The following is an 18,555-nucleotide window of genomic DNA, read 5'->3' as shown; positions in this document are numbered from 1 at the left end:
GACCTTCAGGCTGGAAGACATGAAGAGGAGACGAAGCTCTTGTACTCGTGATCCAGAAGTAGTGAAAATTGCAGAGAAGCCCTCCCAGGCCGGTCTGTGGAACACGTGATCAGGCGTCAACTAAAGAACCACAGGCTGAAAGTAGTATCGCCAACTTCGGACAGATAAGCAGCGGAGGCGCGCAGTGAAGGTAAAGTGAACTCCGACTTTCTAAAAGTCACTCTTGAGTCGCTCTGGTTTTTACGCACGAAGGCTCGGCTCGGTCGTTGCTTTGTTTCGCTAGTTTCGATCATCGTGTGTCCACGTGTGAACTTTCCTCCATTCCGGCTCCTCGTGGAAGAGCCGCAGTAGAAAACTTTGTTACTTTAGGGAGGAAAAAATAAATCAGAATTTCACCATGATCAGCTGTTTCTGCGAATGGAGAGAAATATAGGATGTAGCCACTGATGCCTCCCAGTAAATGCATCGTGAACTACAGCTGAGTCTGCGCTAGTAAGACATATGTTACACAGTTGTTGTTTTTAATGTCTCCACTGTGGAAAGATTTCAGTGGATCATAAGGAGCGATAGGTTAAAGGCTCAGGGTTTCCCCGTCAGGAAACTGTTGAGCATCAGACTCAGAATTTACTGCATTCTCTTGAATTTTTAACACACCATTTAGGGCTTTTTGTGCACAGTGGCGGAAGCAGTGGTTGATTTGTTTTTGAGCTTTATTCTTGTCAGCTGATTATGCAAACAAGATTGCTTTGTAGATGTGAATAATGATTCTTGTACAGTTTAAAAAGCTTCTCATGGAATCTACAGTTGATTAAAAATCTAAAATGGTTGTTTAAATTCAGTTTTTAACCCTTTGAACCCCTGTTAGTTTATGTGGCATTTGTGGTTTATTTATTTTTTTGCTCATTACATTTTTGCTCACTGTGAGCTAGTTTTTCACTGCAATATAAACTCCTTCACCTCTATGGAAATAGCACACCCCTGGCTAGATGCAGAGAGAACTAAAAATATATATATTTAGTATAGTATGGTGCAGTATTTCATTCTAAAAAGTAAAAAAAGTTTAATTTCTGTAATTATTTAGTTGGGGGAAAAAATAGCTGGAATCAACATATATGTGAACTTTTATGTACTAATTTGTACCTTTTGTGAACAATGACAGTCAGTTTGTAGAGTTGGCACAATCCCTTGTTTATTTTCTTTTTTTGAGCAAATTGTTGACGTTTTTGGCCACTTATTTACTACTGGTACTATAGGTTGAATGGGGTGGCCACGCTCCCCTTCTTGGCTCTGCCCCCGTTTCTGCACATATTTATTAATTTTTACTGGAAATAGCTTTATTTATGTAAAAATAATGTCGGGCATTCCATTTTTTTCCTTCAAACATTTACTCTCCTGTAATCCAACTTTTCTTTTTTAATATTGTCTCTTCTGAGGGAGCTTACATTAGGCGCGATCAATTTCATGGCCCGTTTCGTGGTTTTCTTTCCAAGAAAGCACCCTCTTCAAAGGTGTGTGTGGCACCAGCTGACATCAATGATTAATGAATTAATTTGAATGGATTTATGAAACCCTGGACTTTAATAGCTCACATGTATTTCAGCAAGGTTTTTGCTCGTATTAAGTAATCACATTTGCCACAAAATATTCATTGGTTGTATGATCACGAGTCATTTTGGTAGTAATAAAAGACTGAGCGCTGAGGAAAAAAAGAGCTCCCCTTGTTGGAGACATTGAATAAATAATAGGATTTTTTTATTTTTATATATATATATATATATATATATATATATATACACACATATATATATATATATATATATATATATATATATATATATATATATATATATATATATATATATATATATATATATATAAATATATATATATATATATCTTACTACAAAAATAAAATTATGTACTTCATACATGTTTTCATTGGAGGCAGAGAAATGAATATCTTTTAACTATCCCCCTGAAATCTTTGCTTATGGCATTAACTAATCATACATGCGCACATGTGGTATCTGCATTTGATACATAAAAAGTAAAATCTTCAATATTGATAGGTCCACTGAGTAATTTGTGAACTTAGAAATCAGAGGCTTTTTGACGTTTCACTCGCTATATTACAGATGACCTTGATTTATGATGAAAAACAGCTTTTGTGTTTCTCATGTCCTCAGTTTTGCCTGCTAATGACTCGTATGACCAAACCTTTTAAAGCAACAGAAAGCAGTAAAAGTTTTGATACGGCTGATATTTTGTATCAGTGAGTATAAGCTTTATCTGCCAGTAAGTTTAGAAAGATGTCCATCACTTTGAAACTTGGATGCTCACTTCAATATGTGTTTTTGGGTTGCTTTTTTAAAAAACATTTTCCTTTGGTTTGATAGCAGTGTCACATGTTTTTCCCCCTGAACAGGATCATGTCCCCTGCTCCAAAAGATGTGTTGGGCTACAAACCCCCGGATGGGGGTTGGGGTTGGATGGTGGTGTTCGGGGCCCATATTTCCATTGGATTTGCTTACTCAACACCCAAAGCCCTTTCCATTTTCTTCAAGGAGATCCAAATGGACTTAGGGGCCAGCTACAGTGAAATAGCCTGGATTTCCTCCATCATGTTAGCAGTCATGTATGCAGGAGGTGAGTTGATTCAATCACTGTTTATTACATTGGATTGTCCACATGGAATAATGGATCCTTTTACCAGGAGGTTTAATATTGTCAACAATGAACATATGTCAATAATGTGATTCTTAAATTCCTTGTTGAAATAGGACGGTCTCCCACTGACTCTTCCACTAAATTAATATTGGTAGCATTTTCACCAAGATACAGATGTCCCTTCTAATTACAATCATTTTTTGTTTAACCAACCTTCAGACACATTTTAAGTCTACACAGATATGTGTGTTTCCTGACACAACAACACACTGTTCAGTCTAGTTTATAGTCAATGATGTGCTCTTCAGACAGCCACAGTGAAAACATGCTTCACATAGGCCCAAATAAACTGTTGCTGCTGATTTGGTTAAATTAGGATTTTGCTCAACTTTGACTATGTTCAGAATGTGTCAAAAAAAAAAAAAAAGCAAGTTGATTAAACTGGATTTAAAGAACTGTTCTCAACTTTAAAATATTCCTTTTGAATATTTTAAAGTTGAGAACAGTTCTTTCCTTATGGGCCAACTGTGTAATATTGCCACTGTCTCAACCATGTATTTAGCAGTGCTGATCTGCAGTTTCGTATTTATCAGCTAAAAACACTGATTTAACTGTTATGACCTCATATCAGCAGATATGCTACATCAATACGCCACCTGGTTCAATACGATAACCTCAGATGCAGAGTTGCAGCAGAGCTGTTTGGAATTCAGTGTCGTTATCACAGGTTCTGTAGTCAGCGCCTTTACACAACCACGGAATGCATTTTGTATTGGCTGGAAAATAATAGCCTGTAGGTTAACCAGGTTGAGCACTTGTTTTTCTCCTGTTTTTTTGTAATGTATTGTGTTCCCGTGGGGTTTTCACACATCAAATGTACCTTCAAGAACTGGTACTGATAATGGTCTCTGCTGATCAAACCCTCTTGAAAGCACCTTACGTCTCCTGTTAAAAGTTGTACTTGAACATACCAGAGAGTACAAATCGTGCCGAACAACCAGCTGAGTGCAGATGTTTGTATAGTCTGTGTCTGTATTTGTACACATAAATCAACATTATGGCCACAATTAGAGAAGAAAATCCAGGTTTCAGAGCAAATGGAAAAATCCTTCAAGTTCTGGATTTTCTACCAACCTTTGTGTGTTTGAACTGTCCATTCATTTGGACAGATAGATAATTGACTTCACATGAGTGACTGAAATAGCGTTAGGCCGCCTAATAGGAGGAATGTTGCCAGCGTGTAGAACTCACCTGACTTAAATTTAGGTGTCCTCAGTGATTCATTGATTAGTACTGTTGCTTTCCTTTTCAGTGTTCTGGTTCATAGAGAATATATTTACAAAGCCTTACTGCTGTAACTACATGATCTACAAGTGGATTTGGGTCTGCAGTAACACAGTCAAACCATCCAACAGTTGTCACTATTCAGGCACTACTTTTGTGTCGCAGCTTTCAGCATTTTTAGGTTTAGATTTTTTCAAACTGAACTACTTACTTAACCCTCCTGTTGTGCTCATTTACGGGCACCAAAAAATACTGTTTCCTTGTCTGAAAAAAATCCAGAAATTCTGCAAAAAAATTCCCCAAATTTCAGAAAATTTGCAAAACCTTCGGGAAGAAAATTCCAATAATGCCTTAAAAGAAAAAAATCCCCCAAATTTGGCAAGAAAATTCTAGTAAATATTTTCAAAAAATGAGTAAAAATCTTCCAAAAAAATCCTTAAAATATCTAAAGTGATTACATATATATCAGTAAAACTTCTAATATTTTCTTTAAGAACATTCACATAAAAATCAACCAAAATACAGTGAAATTTGCTGGATTTTGGTTGATTTTTTTTGTGAATGTTCTTAAAAAACATTTTTAACATTTCTTTTTTTCCACCAAAAATTGTTCAAAGGTTTCCCAAAAATGTTGAAAATGTGGACATTAGAAGTTTCACTGTGAAAATATATTTTCTTCCACATTTTCAAACTTTAAACGGGTCAATTTTGACCTGCGGGACAACACGAGGGTTAATACTCATAAGCCAAACATAGGTTGAAAATGTCTCTTAGTGCAAACTAAAACTAATGTTTCCATACTGTTTAGTTTTAAAGGACACCTGGGTTTGAGTTGTAGTGAGTGCAATAAGCATTGAGTGTTCTACCAACGGTAAATGTGAAAAGCTACTTGTCCCTTTAAATACAGCGTACTGCTGATGATTCAGTGGTGGATTTGTTGCATAGGAGAATAGTGTATGTGAGTTAGTGAGTTTGTGTAGTGGAGGAGGGATATGTGCAGTTTTAAGGGTGGGGGCTTAAAGATATGTAAAAAAAAAAGTCATATTGCAATTATTTTGAAAGATATTGCAGTGTTTTCACAGTGTTAGTGGGAATCATTGCTTTTACTGATGATGTGACTTTTGCAGCAGTCTGTTCCAAACATGCATGTGTTCTTAAATTTGGAGAATATATTTTATAGGCTGGCACATCATTTTAGCACCACAATGCTTAATTTGTAATATATTCATACTGTAGGTCTTGGATTTTGATTAATTGTTCAGCCTTAGCCACACCACAGCTTTCACAATAAGCGAAACAATCTGAGAAGTGGGACATTTTTTTTCCCCAGAATGTGAGCCCTATTTTCACAATATAGGTATTTATGTTACTGGTGGATGACACAAAAAGTCTTGTAGAGGATTTACATGAGTTCATCAGTAGTTGTTTTCAAGGGTACAGGACAGCAGGGTATGCGACTCACCTGCACTCGACTCAGGGAGGCCTAACTGGTGAAATATTCCCCTCCACCGTGGCTCAGGCACAGGGCTTTATCATATTGTCCTTGGCAAGGCTTCAGCAATGTCACCCAGTGGAGGAGAGAGACAGGGGGAATATATCAGATGAAGGTTCAGCACACTGGGGTCTGACATCAGGCCCCCATGGGAGAGACATGACAGCCTTTTCAGAAAACCTCTGACACAAGGAGTCCGAATGATAAACTTATAATGGAAGTGGAAATGGTGGTAGTATGAGAAATGCCCTACTGTGACACAGCGACAGTGAGAACGATGATCTATCTTCGACCCCTGCTGGCACCTGGTTAACCGCATAAACAGTGGGATGGGTGTTTTTATTTTATTTACAGTATAAAAAAATACGCTTTTTGAGAATAATTCTCTACATTTGCTCAGCAAAAGTAAGAAAAAAAAGAGATGTTTGCTCATTTTTTAGATTCGCATCATGTATGTGTATTTGCACTGTAAATAATTTGTATTAGAAATGTTTACGTTAATTCGATTTAGAAACCTAAGTTATTCTGCTGTGAAAATATGAGTTAACTCACACTTGTGTAAGCTAATGAATAAGTCAACGTCATCTTATGAGTTGTAAAAGTATAAATCAAATGTGTGAAAGTTCAGGAAAATTAGCATATTAAGTTAAATCAGATATTTTATCATAGTCAAACCATTACAGAGACCTTCTTTCCTTTTGCATTTTCTTGATTTAAAAAGTTTGTTCTTCAGCTGACATGAAAAACCTGCAGTTGCAAGTATGACAGCTTTTTTTTTGTACTAGAGTCGGTACAAAAAGAGCTTGTGAACCTATTCTGTATAGCTATGTGATAAACACGCACTGAACTTCTTCAAAATGCTTCATATTTTTAGAATCATTTTCACTATTCTGAAAGGAAAAGTCATTACCCATTTTAACATGCATTTAACTGGCTAGCAAACATGTTTAATTTTTTCCTTTTTTTCAGGAAAATTGTAACAGCAAAGAGTGCACAAAAGTGTAACAACATGATCCATTATTTTTTCTAAACCCATTCATCTGCAGCTCTGTTTAACTGTCCCTGACCCACATTGAATCTCTGAACACTGAACAAACACAGTATCTAACCAACTTTAGCAGCCATAAACACAGCAGCAGTGTACACCGTCTTATGTGTTTCTTCTTGCAGCTGCAGTGCTAAACCATCCACAGCTAATAGTTAGTTATGCAGGCTGAAGCTAACTGTGGCTTTTTATATGTGAATGACATGAACAAAATTATGCTAAAAACTTTCATGGTTGGCTGTAGCAAGCATAAATGCAGAAATGCTTTCACTTTTGCATGAATTCACAAAAACAATTTGTTCACACAGATTCAATTTACAACTAAATTGCGACTTTCTGTCATGATAATCATCAACCAACCTGAACATGCTCTCGAAGAAAAGTAGGCATTTATCAGACATGTGCTCCACTTTCTGTTCACAGGGCTGCTTTTTATTTATCACCTTCCACACAATTTCTTTGCAACGTTTCCTGAAAAAGCAGGCACACGTTCAGGTTTCAGTAATCATGGCAGACTTGAATGATGCTCTTCTCATTGTTCTGCATGATTTGAGTAAAATAAATATATATATATGGAAACAACTGGTCTAAATAGCAATTAGAATATAGACGTTTTCATCACGGCATGCTGCAGAGAGTCTGGTGGTGCAATGTCAGTCTTCCAGGCAAGGTTATGAGTGAAGGGAAGGGTGACAGCATATAAAAGACTGTTTAATTGCTGATTGATCACTGAGTGTAGTATTTCACATTATCAGGGGAAAGTATAATGAGTTGCCAGGTTACTTCGCAGTGGACGTAAAAGTGCGGAGGTGTTCCATCACCCAATGTGATGTCCTTTTACCCTTGGTTTATATATATCATATTAGCTTACCTGAGAGTAGTTGGTAAGTTAGTTTCTAAAACACTTAATGAGCTGCTTGTTCTTTGTCCTCCTCATCTTTCTCTGCAGGACCAGTGAGCAGTGTGTTGGTCACTCGCTTTGGAAGCCGACCAATAGTCATGACAGGCGGATTGATGTGCGGAGTTTCTATGGCAACTGCTTCTTTTGGGAGCTCCATCATTTATCTCTACTTTTGTATTGGTATCATTGGAGGTACAGCAATTTGATGTTTTTCAAACTTGTCCGTTCTTTTCAATATTTATTTTACTGCTTCCTGAAAAGTTTTGGCTGGATTGATTGACTTTTGGGACTCCATAGATGCTTATTTGATCTAAGAAGATTTCATGAGATGAATCCTAGACTTGTTTTTGTGTTTACTTACTATTCCCATCAGCCCTGGTTAAGCCCCTCTGCGGCTGGGAGGTTGGCAATCTGCATCTTTTCACATCCTTTCAGAGTCTCTTGGTTCAGATCTGCCTCCCTTAACTGGGCTGCCATGTTGTTTGTCAGGGCCCTGGGCATCTGCCCCGGCTCCTGGGGTGCAGTTAGATCACCAAGGGGACCTGGACCAGGACAGTAATTAAGACAGACCCATCTCTGATCCCAGAGAGCATAGTCTTCCATGGCCCTCTGTACTCTCCCGTAGGCTCCAATCATGGTCGTCACATGGGGGCTCTCTGCCACCCTACGAGGCTCATTACCCTGCCAAGGGCTCCCGTAAAGGATTAATAGGCCCAGCAAGTGGTCGGGCCATGTGTGGTGCCCGGGGGCATGAGGGGGCCCTGATCTGCTCCCCTGTGCCCTGGCACACTGACACGTAGGCATCAGGCAGTTTTACCCAGCAGGCATGCACACATACGCTTACATATTCAGAAATACCTGCACATTCAAAAAGATAATTTAATAGAAAAGTGCCCGAGACACAGGAAAAGATTTTCCACAATGACTTCTCCTTGTATGTGAGTGCAATTTCTTTCTATCTGCTGTATTCCAACAAACATGATTGGCAGTGTTTGCTGGTGGGAAGTTGTTGAGGGATAATGCCCTTATCACTGCACTGCTGAATCCCTATGGTTAGTTGGGGCACCTGCCTAACAGAAAACAGGCACAACATTGCAACAGAAACAACAAAGAAATGCTAGATCTTTGATTAAAACTATGGAAAACTTAGCAAAACTGTGAGCTGTGTGTAGTACATGCAGTATTAGGTTATTTGAGGCTGAAATGCTGAGACGGCGCTTTACATTTAAGTACACACAGGATACCAGAAGAATGAATTAAATCCCTGTGGACATTGTTCATGGTACCAAAGGGAAAGTTGCTGTAGTTCTCTTCTGTCCACATGCCTCAACTTCTACTGTTGGGCTGATGGCACTGACAATACAGAAAGTAGACTTTTATACACTAAGATGTCACTTTTCTATACTTTGATCTTTGGATCAATACAGAAACTATCTTCTCTGCTGCTTGGAGATACTTTGTATGGTTATACAGTCTTAAAACAGTCATTCACTAACTCACAGATGCAGAAAAGAGCAAAAAGAAAAGATATTGTTCTTGGGTTTCTCGTTATGGAAGAAAAGCACGGCTGAAATACACTTTTTCTATAAAACTTCATACAGTAGTGCCCTGTTTGTACTTCAAATAGGGGGAAAAAAAGAAATCCACGCGCTTTCCTATGGATCTAGAGAAGAAGAATAAATTGACATTGGAAGGAGAGAAGGGGAGCATCCTAACCATGTAGCTGTAGCTCTTCATCTTCTTCAAAATAGGGTGCTATTAAATTAAAATTTTCTGGGTAGAAAGGCAAGGGAGTGAATGTATTACCCAGGCTCCCTAATTTATTTCTACTTGAATGGAGAAATTATTTCTGAAAGAATTCCAGCATTCTGTAATGAGATTTTAGCTGGCAAAAGTGAAATGAGATGGAACCTTAATGAGCACCAGGCAGAATCAGTCTTAATTTAATTTAGTAAGTACCCTTTGGAGTTTAGGCTTAGTGAGGTTTTCTTACTGAAATGTGACTGTTTCTTTTTCTGCAATGTCTCTACATACAGGTTGTGGACTCTCCTTAAACCTGAATGCATCTCTCACCATCATCAGCAAATATTTTCTAGTCAAGCGTCCTCTAGCCAATGGACTGGCCATGGCTGGGAGTCCAGTGTTTCTCTGTTTCCTGGCCCCTGTTAACCAATATCTACTGGCTAGATTTGGTTGGAGAGGAAGTCTGCTTATCCTTGGAGGTATGATGCTCAACTGTTGTGTTGCTGGGGCCCTGATGAGGCCTGTTACTCCACCTGATAAGTGGACTGCTTTTGCTCCGCAGACAAAAGTGGAACAACCAAATGAGCATAACACGAAGATAAAACGAAACTTTGGGAGGAACGCAAAGAAGTTCTTGGATTTGTCTTTTTTTAAAGACAGAGGATTTGTCATTTACCTCATAGGAAATGTGATGTTCATCTTTGGTGCCTATGCGCCCATTGTGTTCCTCTCAGCGTATGCCATTAACCAAGGCGTAGAGAAGTATTCTGCGGCCTATCTCCTCTCTATTATGGGCTTTGTTGACATGTTTATTCGACCTGCAACCGGCTTGATTGCCAACAGCAAGTGGATTAGGCCCAGAATCCAGTACTTCTTCAGCTTTGCCATGGTTTTCAATGGTACATGCCACTTACTGTGTCCTCTGATCAAGAGCTACGCCTTCCTGGTGGTCTATGCTGCATTTTTCGGCATAGGTTTTGGCATGGTTTTCGCCCTAATATTCGAATGCCTCATGGACCTGATGGGAAGTCAGCGCTTCCCCAGTGCTGTTGGACTGGTCACCATTGTGGAGTGCTTCCCCATGCTGCTGGGACCACCTGCTGCAGGTAACACACCCTGAACACAAACAATCCACTCGGAAACGTGGCAGATTTAGTCTCATAAAAAAGACCACTCGATAAACTTGTAATTAAAATCTGTGTCTTTTTTATGGATTGTTGAACCTGATGAGCCATGAACAAACAGTCAGGTCAACTGGACAGCTGTCACTGTTTTTCTGTTTCTCTCTTATGGTACATGTCCCCTGGATTTGTCAGTTCAACGCCTCCCATGTTCAGGTATGCCTTCAGGTAGAATTGCAGTGTTTTTGGACAGAGTTTATTTGCATAGAGTTGAGGTCTTGGCTACTTTATTCAAATTGGGGTGACTTAATGCTTCTGTAAAGTTGAGAAAAACATTTATATAAAATGTTTTTAATCTAAAATTAGGACAGATTCAGCAACTGCATGACTTATTTCTTGCCTCAGATCTTTTTAGAAACACATTTTTATGTTTTTGTAATATAAGCAAAACTTTCCAAATGAGCTGCCTCGTTGGTTCCGTTTGAAATCAAGGAGCAGAAGTCTATGAGTGAAGCATTTGACCAGTCAGGTGCAGTCAATGTTACAGGCTGGTATGTGTTTTTAGATACGTGCTCAGCTGCTTCCTAACATTTGACACCAGACGCATGTACAATTAGGCAGTGTCATGATAGATGTTTCGCAGGTGCTCTGCAACACGAATCCAACTCATTCTTCACCCTCCTACAAACATTGGCTGCACGTGATTGGGTGAATGCTTCACTTATGGGCTGTCTGCTCTTGGTTTTCAAACCCAATCAACATGGCAGCTATATTGGAAAGTTTCACTTATATTACGAAAAGAGTTCACTAAAATGTGTTTCTGAAAACATCTGAGGCCAGAAATGAACAATGCAGTTGCTGAATCTGTATTCATACAGGATCAGCAAAGGTTAGTGTAAAAGTTCGGCAGGAGTTTCCAGATGTGTCGAAAGGCACCCAGACTTTTCTTATTTGTATTAAGTCACCAAGACCTGAACTTAATGCAAATGAAGAGAAGGCAATGTGACACTGTCTTTCGAAGCACATTGTAACTCTACTGCATATCATGGCCGCTTACATAGGCAATGAATCGGAAGCAGTGAAGTGAAGGATCCTGTGGATACCATTTGTTGTAAATTTAGTTGAAGAGTATCTATCAATCATCTGTTGTGACATTGCCTAGTTGTACGCCCATCAAGCATCCAGTGTTGGGAAGCAGTGAGATCCCTCACGTCTAGAAATACCCCTTTGGACACGTACTATTACACAGGAACAAGTATTTATTGTCATCTCTCTTAGGCTTGCCTTATACTGTTTCTCTCTGCAACTGAGGCCAAATGAATAATGTGGGCTCACATTACAACATGCAAACACACTTGGGGAGGGAAAACTCCATTGTTACAGTCGTCATAAATAACCAGTGTGAAGTAAGCTGATTTGCAAAGAATGCGTAAAATTGAATTTTTTTAAATATATATATATATATATATATATATATATATATATATATATATATATATATATATATATATATATATATATATATATATATATATATATATATATATATATATATATGTGCCTCTCATAACAGCCCAAAGCACACTGACTCATCAGTGATAATCCAGCTCTGTCTAGCAGTAATGACATTCTAGTAGGCTACTGGGTTGTACTGCCACATAATGCAGAGGCCATGAATGAAATAGAGATAAACACACAAATATATGTATATATATATATATATATATATATATATATATATATATATATATATATATATATATATATATATATATATATATATATTTGTGTGTTTATCTCTATTTCATTCATATATTTATATGAATGAAAGAAACACGTTAACAGTTGAGTTAGACTAAAACAACAGTGAGCTTGATGCGTAATATGAGGGTGGAAAGGGAGAGATAACACAAGGACATCCTGTAATGGGGTGTTTGTCTGTCGACAGCACAAAATGTTGTGTGGATGCAAATTATTGAAAACGTCATACATGTGCAAAATTGGTTTTGCAAAAAATGTAGTTTGGACACAATAAATGCCGCTCTGGCTGGGGATGCAATTTGTCACATCACAAAGTGGAATGTGCAGATAAATCAAACACATCATGCAACAACTTTATTTGCTCCGTGATACAAAATGTAAACTCACACATCTCATTTTCCATGACTAATCTACGAGTGAGGTTTGCCTGACAGTAAAGTATTTCAGCTACAGAAAAGATGACCCCTAGCAACTAAAAATGGTATTTTGTTGGTAATGTCTTTCAATTTTTGCTTTTAAATGAGGCAGCACAACTTATTTCTTTGACCATTTAAATTGGCATCACAGACCAAAATACAAATATAGTAATTCAAGTTATTCTGTGAAAATTCGATATGTTTATTCATATTGCAAAAAACACGTTTTTTCCAGTATGTTGCAGCCATCGTTCTGGCTGTGTGATGGAATCCAGATTCCGGGCTGAGCCAAAACATAAGAAGCAGAGCTATAACTCTGTGCTCCTTGCCAAAATATCCCTACAATGAAAATGCATTATGTTCTGAACCAACTAGTGACTAATATGACACCTTTAAACCTGAGCTTTTAATGCTGAAGCACCCTGACTACATCCTAATCATCACTGTGATCAGTTAAGGGTGAATTTATGAAAAATAATTAGATAAATAGTTGAACAAGTTGTCATCACATTTTAAAAAACACACAGGAATCCTAGTATGTCACAGTCTAACAAATTTGATAATGCACTCATTTGCTCGCTGATAATTCACCTGTTGCTGTGGCCAGTGACAGTAATAGGTTTTTTTTAATATATAGAATGACTGAGCTGGATGAAATAAAAGAAACAAAAAACATGTTTTCTATGTAGCCCGTGTTGGAAATTTAGTGTCTTTTTGTGTCTTACTTCATTGCCCTTAAACAACAGCCGCAGTGAATCAAAGTGAACCCCAAGGACTCTGCCACAGAATCTGCACTTGGGATGTTAATGATTAATTGTAATTGATTGATTAGTGTCAATAATTAAATCCATTACGAATATTTTAATGGCTATGGCAGAAGACGAAGGAAAGACATGTCAGAAATGCACTGTACATTTGCTGTAGTTATTTACTGTTTTTTAAGGTGGAAGAGGAGGTGCTCGTTCTGATTATGTGCAATTCCGTCTTTGAAAAAGCAAAGAACCAAGCGACTGTTAATGTTCAAATTCAAATTTTTAAATGAGTACTTCTGTAATTGGTATTTCAGTTATGTTGTATTTGAATTTTGATTGTTGTGGATAGTTGAGTAGGTTTTCAGTGTTGTGTGGCAAAGGGGATTGTGGGATTTAGTTGGCAGTGGGCCACCATGACAGAGACTTGTGTAGCAGTTAATTACCTCCGGTGAGTGAACCCAACTTAATCTGTGAAACATTTCTGCAGCTGCTTAGTGTGATAAGTGCAGGAAACTCTCGATAAACTGAGATGTTTCTTTCAGATTTTTATTGTACAAATCAATGTGTGCCTGTTTTGGTGAAAATACCAGGTGTTGACTTTATCTGCTCTCCAAATTTGTAATTTACGTGAGCTGATTTACTTACTTTCTCATATATAATGCTATTTTTTTTTAAGTGAAATCCTTCTAAAACTTTAGGACACAGAATATGTAAATAAAATGGCCAGCGCTATTTTTTTTTTTTTTTGCATAATTGTGGACCAATCAGGGTCAACTCTAAAGCTTATTTCAACGGCCTGTTTAGTGTAAGCTGAGGATGTACAGTAGTGTAGCTGCACATGACTTTATCAGCTGGTCATGTCGTCTGATTGACAATCTTTGCCTCCAAACCTGACTTTTAATGAAGTGAAGAGCCACAAGCCCCCCAGTTTGTCTCGAGCGACCCTGTTCTGAGGCACTCATTTAATAGGGTAAATAAGTGCCCTCCTGCACATCTAACACTCTCCTCCAGAGGGCAGAATCGTTATGTCTCCCCTTATCTGCTTGTTACTGCTCCCCAAAACCTTCAGGTCAATCCAATTAGGAGGAAGTTAGGTAAGTGGGTGTAATTAGCCTTTTGCTTTGGGTGTCTAATGACGCTCGGTTCAAACTCTCGTCATTAAAGTCCTGTACCTGGGCCATAATTAAGCTGTGAATACATTAAAAAAGAGGTGACTCTGCCAGATGGACTTAATTACTGCTCAGCCAATCAAGGGCTGTCTTAATGAGGGTGATGGTCATCGGAGTACAGGCACCAGATGAGTGCTATCAATCAGAATGCTCTGAGACGCTTGAAACTGATCCAAATTCAAAGTTACCCCACAATACAGTGCATGCACACACACAAATATCATCAATAAGTGTAAAGATAGTTAGTGGGATACCTGAGGAGAGCTACCAAGGAAACTCTTTCAATTGCAGTGTAATTTAACATTCTCTTTGATAGGTTTTGATAAAACGCTCTATCATCGTCTGTAATGACTGCTTCCCAATATGTCTGAGAAAGTCAGAATAAAAGGTTTCTTGGAAGTTGAGTTCACTCAGAATTCTACAAAAACAGACCTGGGTTGTCAAAAACCCTTCTTAGTTGATGATAATGGACAAAATAATGAGATGCTCTATATGAGAGGTTCTAATGACTAATGAAAGACAAAAAAAGACGACTACAAGAGAACAACAACCAGCTCAGAATAGTTTTGACTTTTAAAACAACCTTCCATTGATTCCACGAGGCTCTACAATGGCTTAAAGAAGGACCTGTAATACAGTGAGATGGACAGTCCTACATGCTGAGACCGAGAGAGAGATAGCAACACTCGACAATCGATCCGTGTCTGGAGGGAAACGGGGAGGTTGGGGCGAGGTGCGCTTAAGAGTCTGAAAACCTGCAGGCTTAAATCTGATCTAAACCACATTTGTCACTTTTCTGCAGACTTGGGCTTGATATTTATGGCTCTGAGAATTGGCCTCTCTTCTGATTCGTTTTGGTAGCACCCATCCAAATTGCCTTCCCAGAGATGCAGGAGAGCCAGGCAGGGTGTAATGGCCCTCTGTCATTTCCGAAATGGCTCTTCTCAAATCAGCCTGTGCTCACTGTTCACTCTCTTGCACACACATTTAAGCCAAATTCGAGTCTGGTCTTGCTCTTCACCTTCAAAATTGTAAAGCGGTTGAATCAAGACACTATACTACCACTATATTATCCTTTGCATTATCCATTGCATGCCGCAGTTTCCAGTGTGCTTCTGTGTATACAGACACAGTGTTGCATGAAATTACACATACTACTTCTTCTTCTTCTCACAGGGTTACTAGTGGACGTCTTCGGTGACTACAAGTACCTTTTCTTCATGTGTGGCTCAGTGATCGTGACTGGTGGCCTCTTTCTCTTTGTCATGAACATCTACAACTACCACATGCTGGATAAGGAGAAGGCAGCAAAAAACAACGAGCAGGGCCAAAAAGACACAGAGAACCAGGACCAGGCCAAAACCTCGGAGGTAGAAATGGAACAAACTGAGAGGAATGGAGCCCAGCAAGATGTGGAGAACGCAGAAACAGTTGAAATATGACTGGTCTATTTAGCATGAATGTTATGGGAACTAACTTGTAGGTGTGTTTGTGGATGTTAATGCAGTGTATTTGTAGCTTGGTGCTTACAGTCATTTTTAATTCAGTGTTTTTTCCTTTCAGTTAGCAATCATTTTTATATTTAATTAAAGGTAGAGTCAGCAATACTAATTCTGCATGTGTGTATTCAAGCTCAGAACAGGACAAGATGAAGGTGATGAGGAGATGGAAGGAGATGGGATAATGGGAGTGAAACAGTCTCTGTTCAGATTGGCAGACTTCACCTTTATTGTCAAGTCATCTAACCAGCAAAAACACTCTGCAGCCATACTAGCTTTTTTGTAGCTTTTGTCTTGTTAACATGCTGACAATAACTATTCTAAACATGCAGATGTTTAAGAGGAATATATATATATATATATATATATAATATATATATATATATATATATATATATATATATATATATATATATATATATATATATATATATATATATATAAATAAAAATAAAATGTATTTTAGCTCACATTTATTAATCAGCACTAAATGCAAAATACAGCTGAGGCAGATAGAAATTTTGCAGGTAGAGAATAGAAAAAAAATAACCAAATCCGGTGTTGGTGCCTGATGAACATTTAAAGAAAACAAACCTAAGTTAGTTTCCTTCATTCTGAGGTGGACATAGAGTAAAATTGGCTTAGTTGTAAGTTAAAAAAAAAAAAACTTTCACTGTCATTTCTGTGCATGTGTGTGTTTATGCAGCTTTGGGAGGAATTTGTTACAGTTAATTAATCTGCTAGTGTAGAGAATGAAATGTCTTGACAGGTATTAGATCTTACCAGATGAAAGGTTAGTGGATCACCAAAGTCAACAGAATTCATACTGAAGGAGACATGATTGCCTATATATTATGATTTTGTGGCATTCCATCCAATAGTTTTTGAGATATTTAAGTTTGGACCAAAGTGGTACATGGGGCCAAACTGCCACCTCTCAAGCCAAAAATGTGAAGCATTTGCAGGTTTCAGCTTCTCAGATCTGCTGCTTTTTTTGTTTGCTTTTTAAAATGACTTATCTTTTGATTTTGGGTAGAAAAATACCCAATTACAAACAGCAACATTCTTTCATCGGTCTCAAGGTAATTATGATTAGCATTTTCCCCATTTTCTGTCTATTTGATTAATTAAAACAAAAAAATCAACAGACCACTCCGTGGTTGCCACTTTAATTCACTCATTCATCCATCCACTCAGCTAATTTGTTTGTCTGCCGCTGTAGAAGCTACTAGGAGGGACGGAATTAAGTGTATCAGTGACACAGAACCAGGATCAACTGCTGTATTTAACTCTACTCTTCAGTACTGCTGAACAGTGTGTGTTGCTTTAAACCTGTGATGTATTTTCATACTTGTTTGCACTGCATTACTGTGAATAACTGTGGTAATCTTTCATTGGATGTGTTGGCAAAATTATAGTCAATCCTGAAAAGGTGCACAGTCTCACTATATGAGAGTAAATGTTTGCAGAATAACATCTTTGTTTTACATGATTATGAACACACTACAGCTGCTGTTGTCTTTTTTAATGTATTTATTTTTTTGATTTCTAACCCTCCAAACCAAATTTAAAGTGTCTGTTTAAACATTAATAGTAATGTGCATAAGCTCAGGGGACTGTCATGAGATCATTTGCACTTGTAGTGTTTACATAAAGCAAATAAAAGCACATATTACATGCTAATGTACTGTAAATTAAGTACTAAAGTCTGTAATGTTTATACAGCAACAAAACCTGTTACTAAAGGTTGATACTGACTTGTGATAAAGCTGCAATCTACAGCAAATAATACTGTTTGTAAACTTTTTATTGAATTTGAACTTTCATGTTGAAACACATAAATTGCTGCGTGTTCCACAAAAGCGTGATATTTTTCTGTTGACATTTAGCAATGACATTTGTTATTTGGACGAGAATGAATGTGTTTGCACTGTTGATTGATTTGTTGCTGTGTGTATTTGCTCATGTGAGCACATATGTTTGTGGTGGGACTGAGTGGCAAAAAATGTGTATTACAAACAATCTAAAGTCAAGCTTACAATAATATTTGAAGGAAAAGGCAGCTTCGTGGATTTGGTGTCTTAGAGATTATACAATTTTCAGAGAATGTCTGACATTGTATGCACAAGTCCTATGCTAACTAACTCTTAATAAAACCCACATGAATTCTATATGTTTTTAGTGTATTAGGATCCCTTTTTGTTAAATCTCTATGCATCATATCAGATGTATTTGTAATGGATGAGGATTTTGCACCTTCAGAGGATAAAGAGTCCAATTTCATTTCCTTCATCATGCATTCAGGACTTATGAAAGTGCGTTTTTGCATTCCACATTCATCCACTAAGGTAGATGACACTTCGACACATGAGAAATGCCATCAAATCGAGATCCAGCGTGCAGCTTCTCAACGTTGGTGGCTGTGTCCAATTTTTCACAACAATTAGAAGACTGGGGAACAAGTTTGGAAATGTCAGCAGCTTAAGGGCGTGAGCACCTAATGAAGCAAGGCCCGGATGTTCCAGGCTAGTGCTCCGAGCTGCATGCAGCCTCATACACATCAGCAAATCAGTGGGCCAATAAATTAGAAATGCACAGGCGAGCACACATACACACACATTTTTTTTTCTTCTTTTTGCTATCTCCTGTCCCTTTGCTGAGTATTATGCAAGGTCTTTGGACATGACAAAGTGGGAAGTTACCCC

At 37.9% G+C, this 18,555-nt stretch overlaps 1 protein-coding gene across 2 annotated transcripts; it reads left to right on the top strand.

Annotated features, from left to right (window-relative positions):
- Positions 1–49: 49 nt before the first annotated feature.
- LOC111586195 (monocarboxylate transporter 2-like) lies at positions 50–16,226 on the top strand. Of its 2 annotated transcripts, XM_035941851.2 has the most exons (5): positions 50–190; positions 2,426–2,646; positions 7,438–7,581; positions 9,426–10,238; positions 15,528–16,226. In XM_035941851.2, exons 2-5 carry the CDS (start codon positions 2,430–2,432, stop codon positions 15,791–15,793), a joined length of 1,440 nt encoding a protein of 479 aa, XP_035797744.1. In that variant the 5' UTR covers positions 50–190; positions 2,426–2,429; the 3' UTR covers positions 15,794–16,226. The 2 variants fall into 2 exon arrangements, with proteins under 2 accessions (XP_035797744.1, XP_023151656.1); XM_023295888.3 differs by lacking the exon at positions 50–190 and having other exon boundaries at positions 2,406–2,646.
- The last annotated feature ends 2,329 nt before the right edge of the window (positions 16,227–18,555 follow it).

This window comes from Amphiprion ocellaris, chromosome 5 (genome assembly GCF_022539595.1).
Source record: "Amphiprion ocellaris isolate individual 3 ecotype Okinawa chromosome 5, ASM2253959v1, whole genome shotgun sequence".
NCBI classification, from domain to species: Eukaryota; Metazoa; Chordata; class Actinopteri; family Pomacentridae; genus Amphiprion; species Amphiprion ocellaris.
This window is presented reverse-complemented; position numbering and strand designations above follow the sequence as displayed.

What these genes read in the sequence shown, in the direction of transcription:
- LOC111586195 (XM_023295888.3), top strand. Translation starts at nt 2,406, where the DNA reads ATGTTTTTCCCCCTGAACAGGATCATGTCCCCTGCTCCAAAAGATGTG. An exon ending in AGCAGTCATGTATGCAGGAG is followed by an intron (nt 2,647 to 7,437) that starts GTGAGTTGATTC and finishes CTTTCTCTGCAG; the next exon opens with GACCAGTGAGCAGTGTGTTG. An exon ending in TTGTATTGGTATCATTGGAG is followed by an intron (nt 7,582 to 9,425) that starts GTACAGCAATTT and finishes CTCTACATACAG; the next exon opens with GTTGTGGACTCTCCTTAAAC.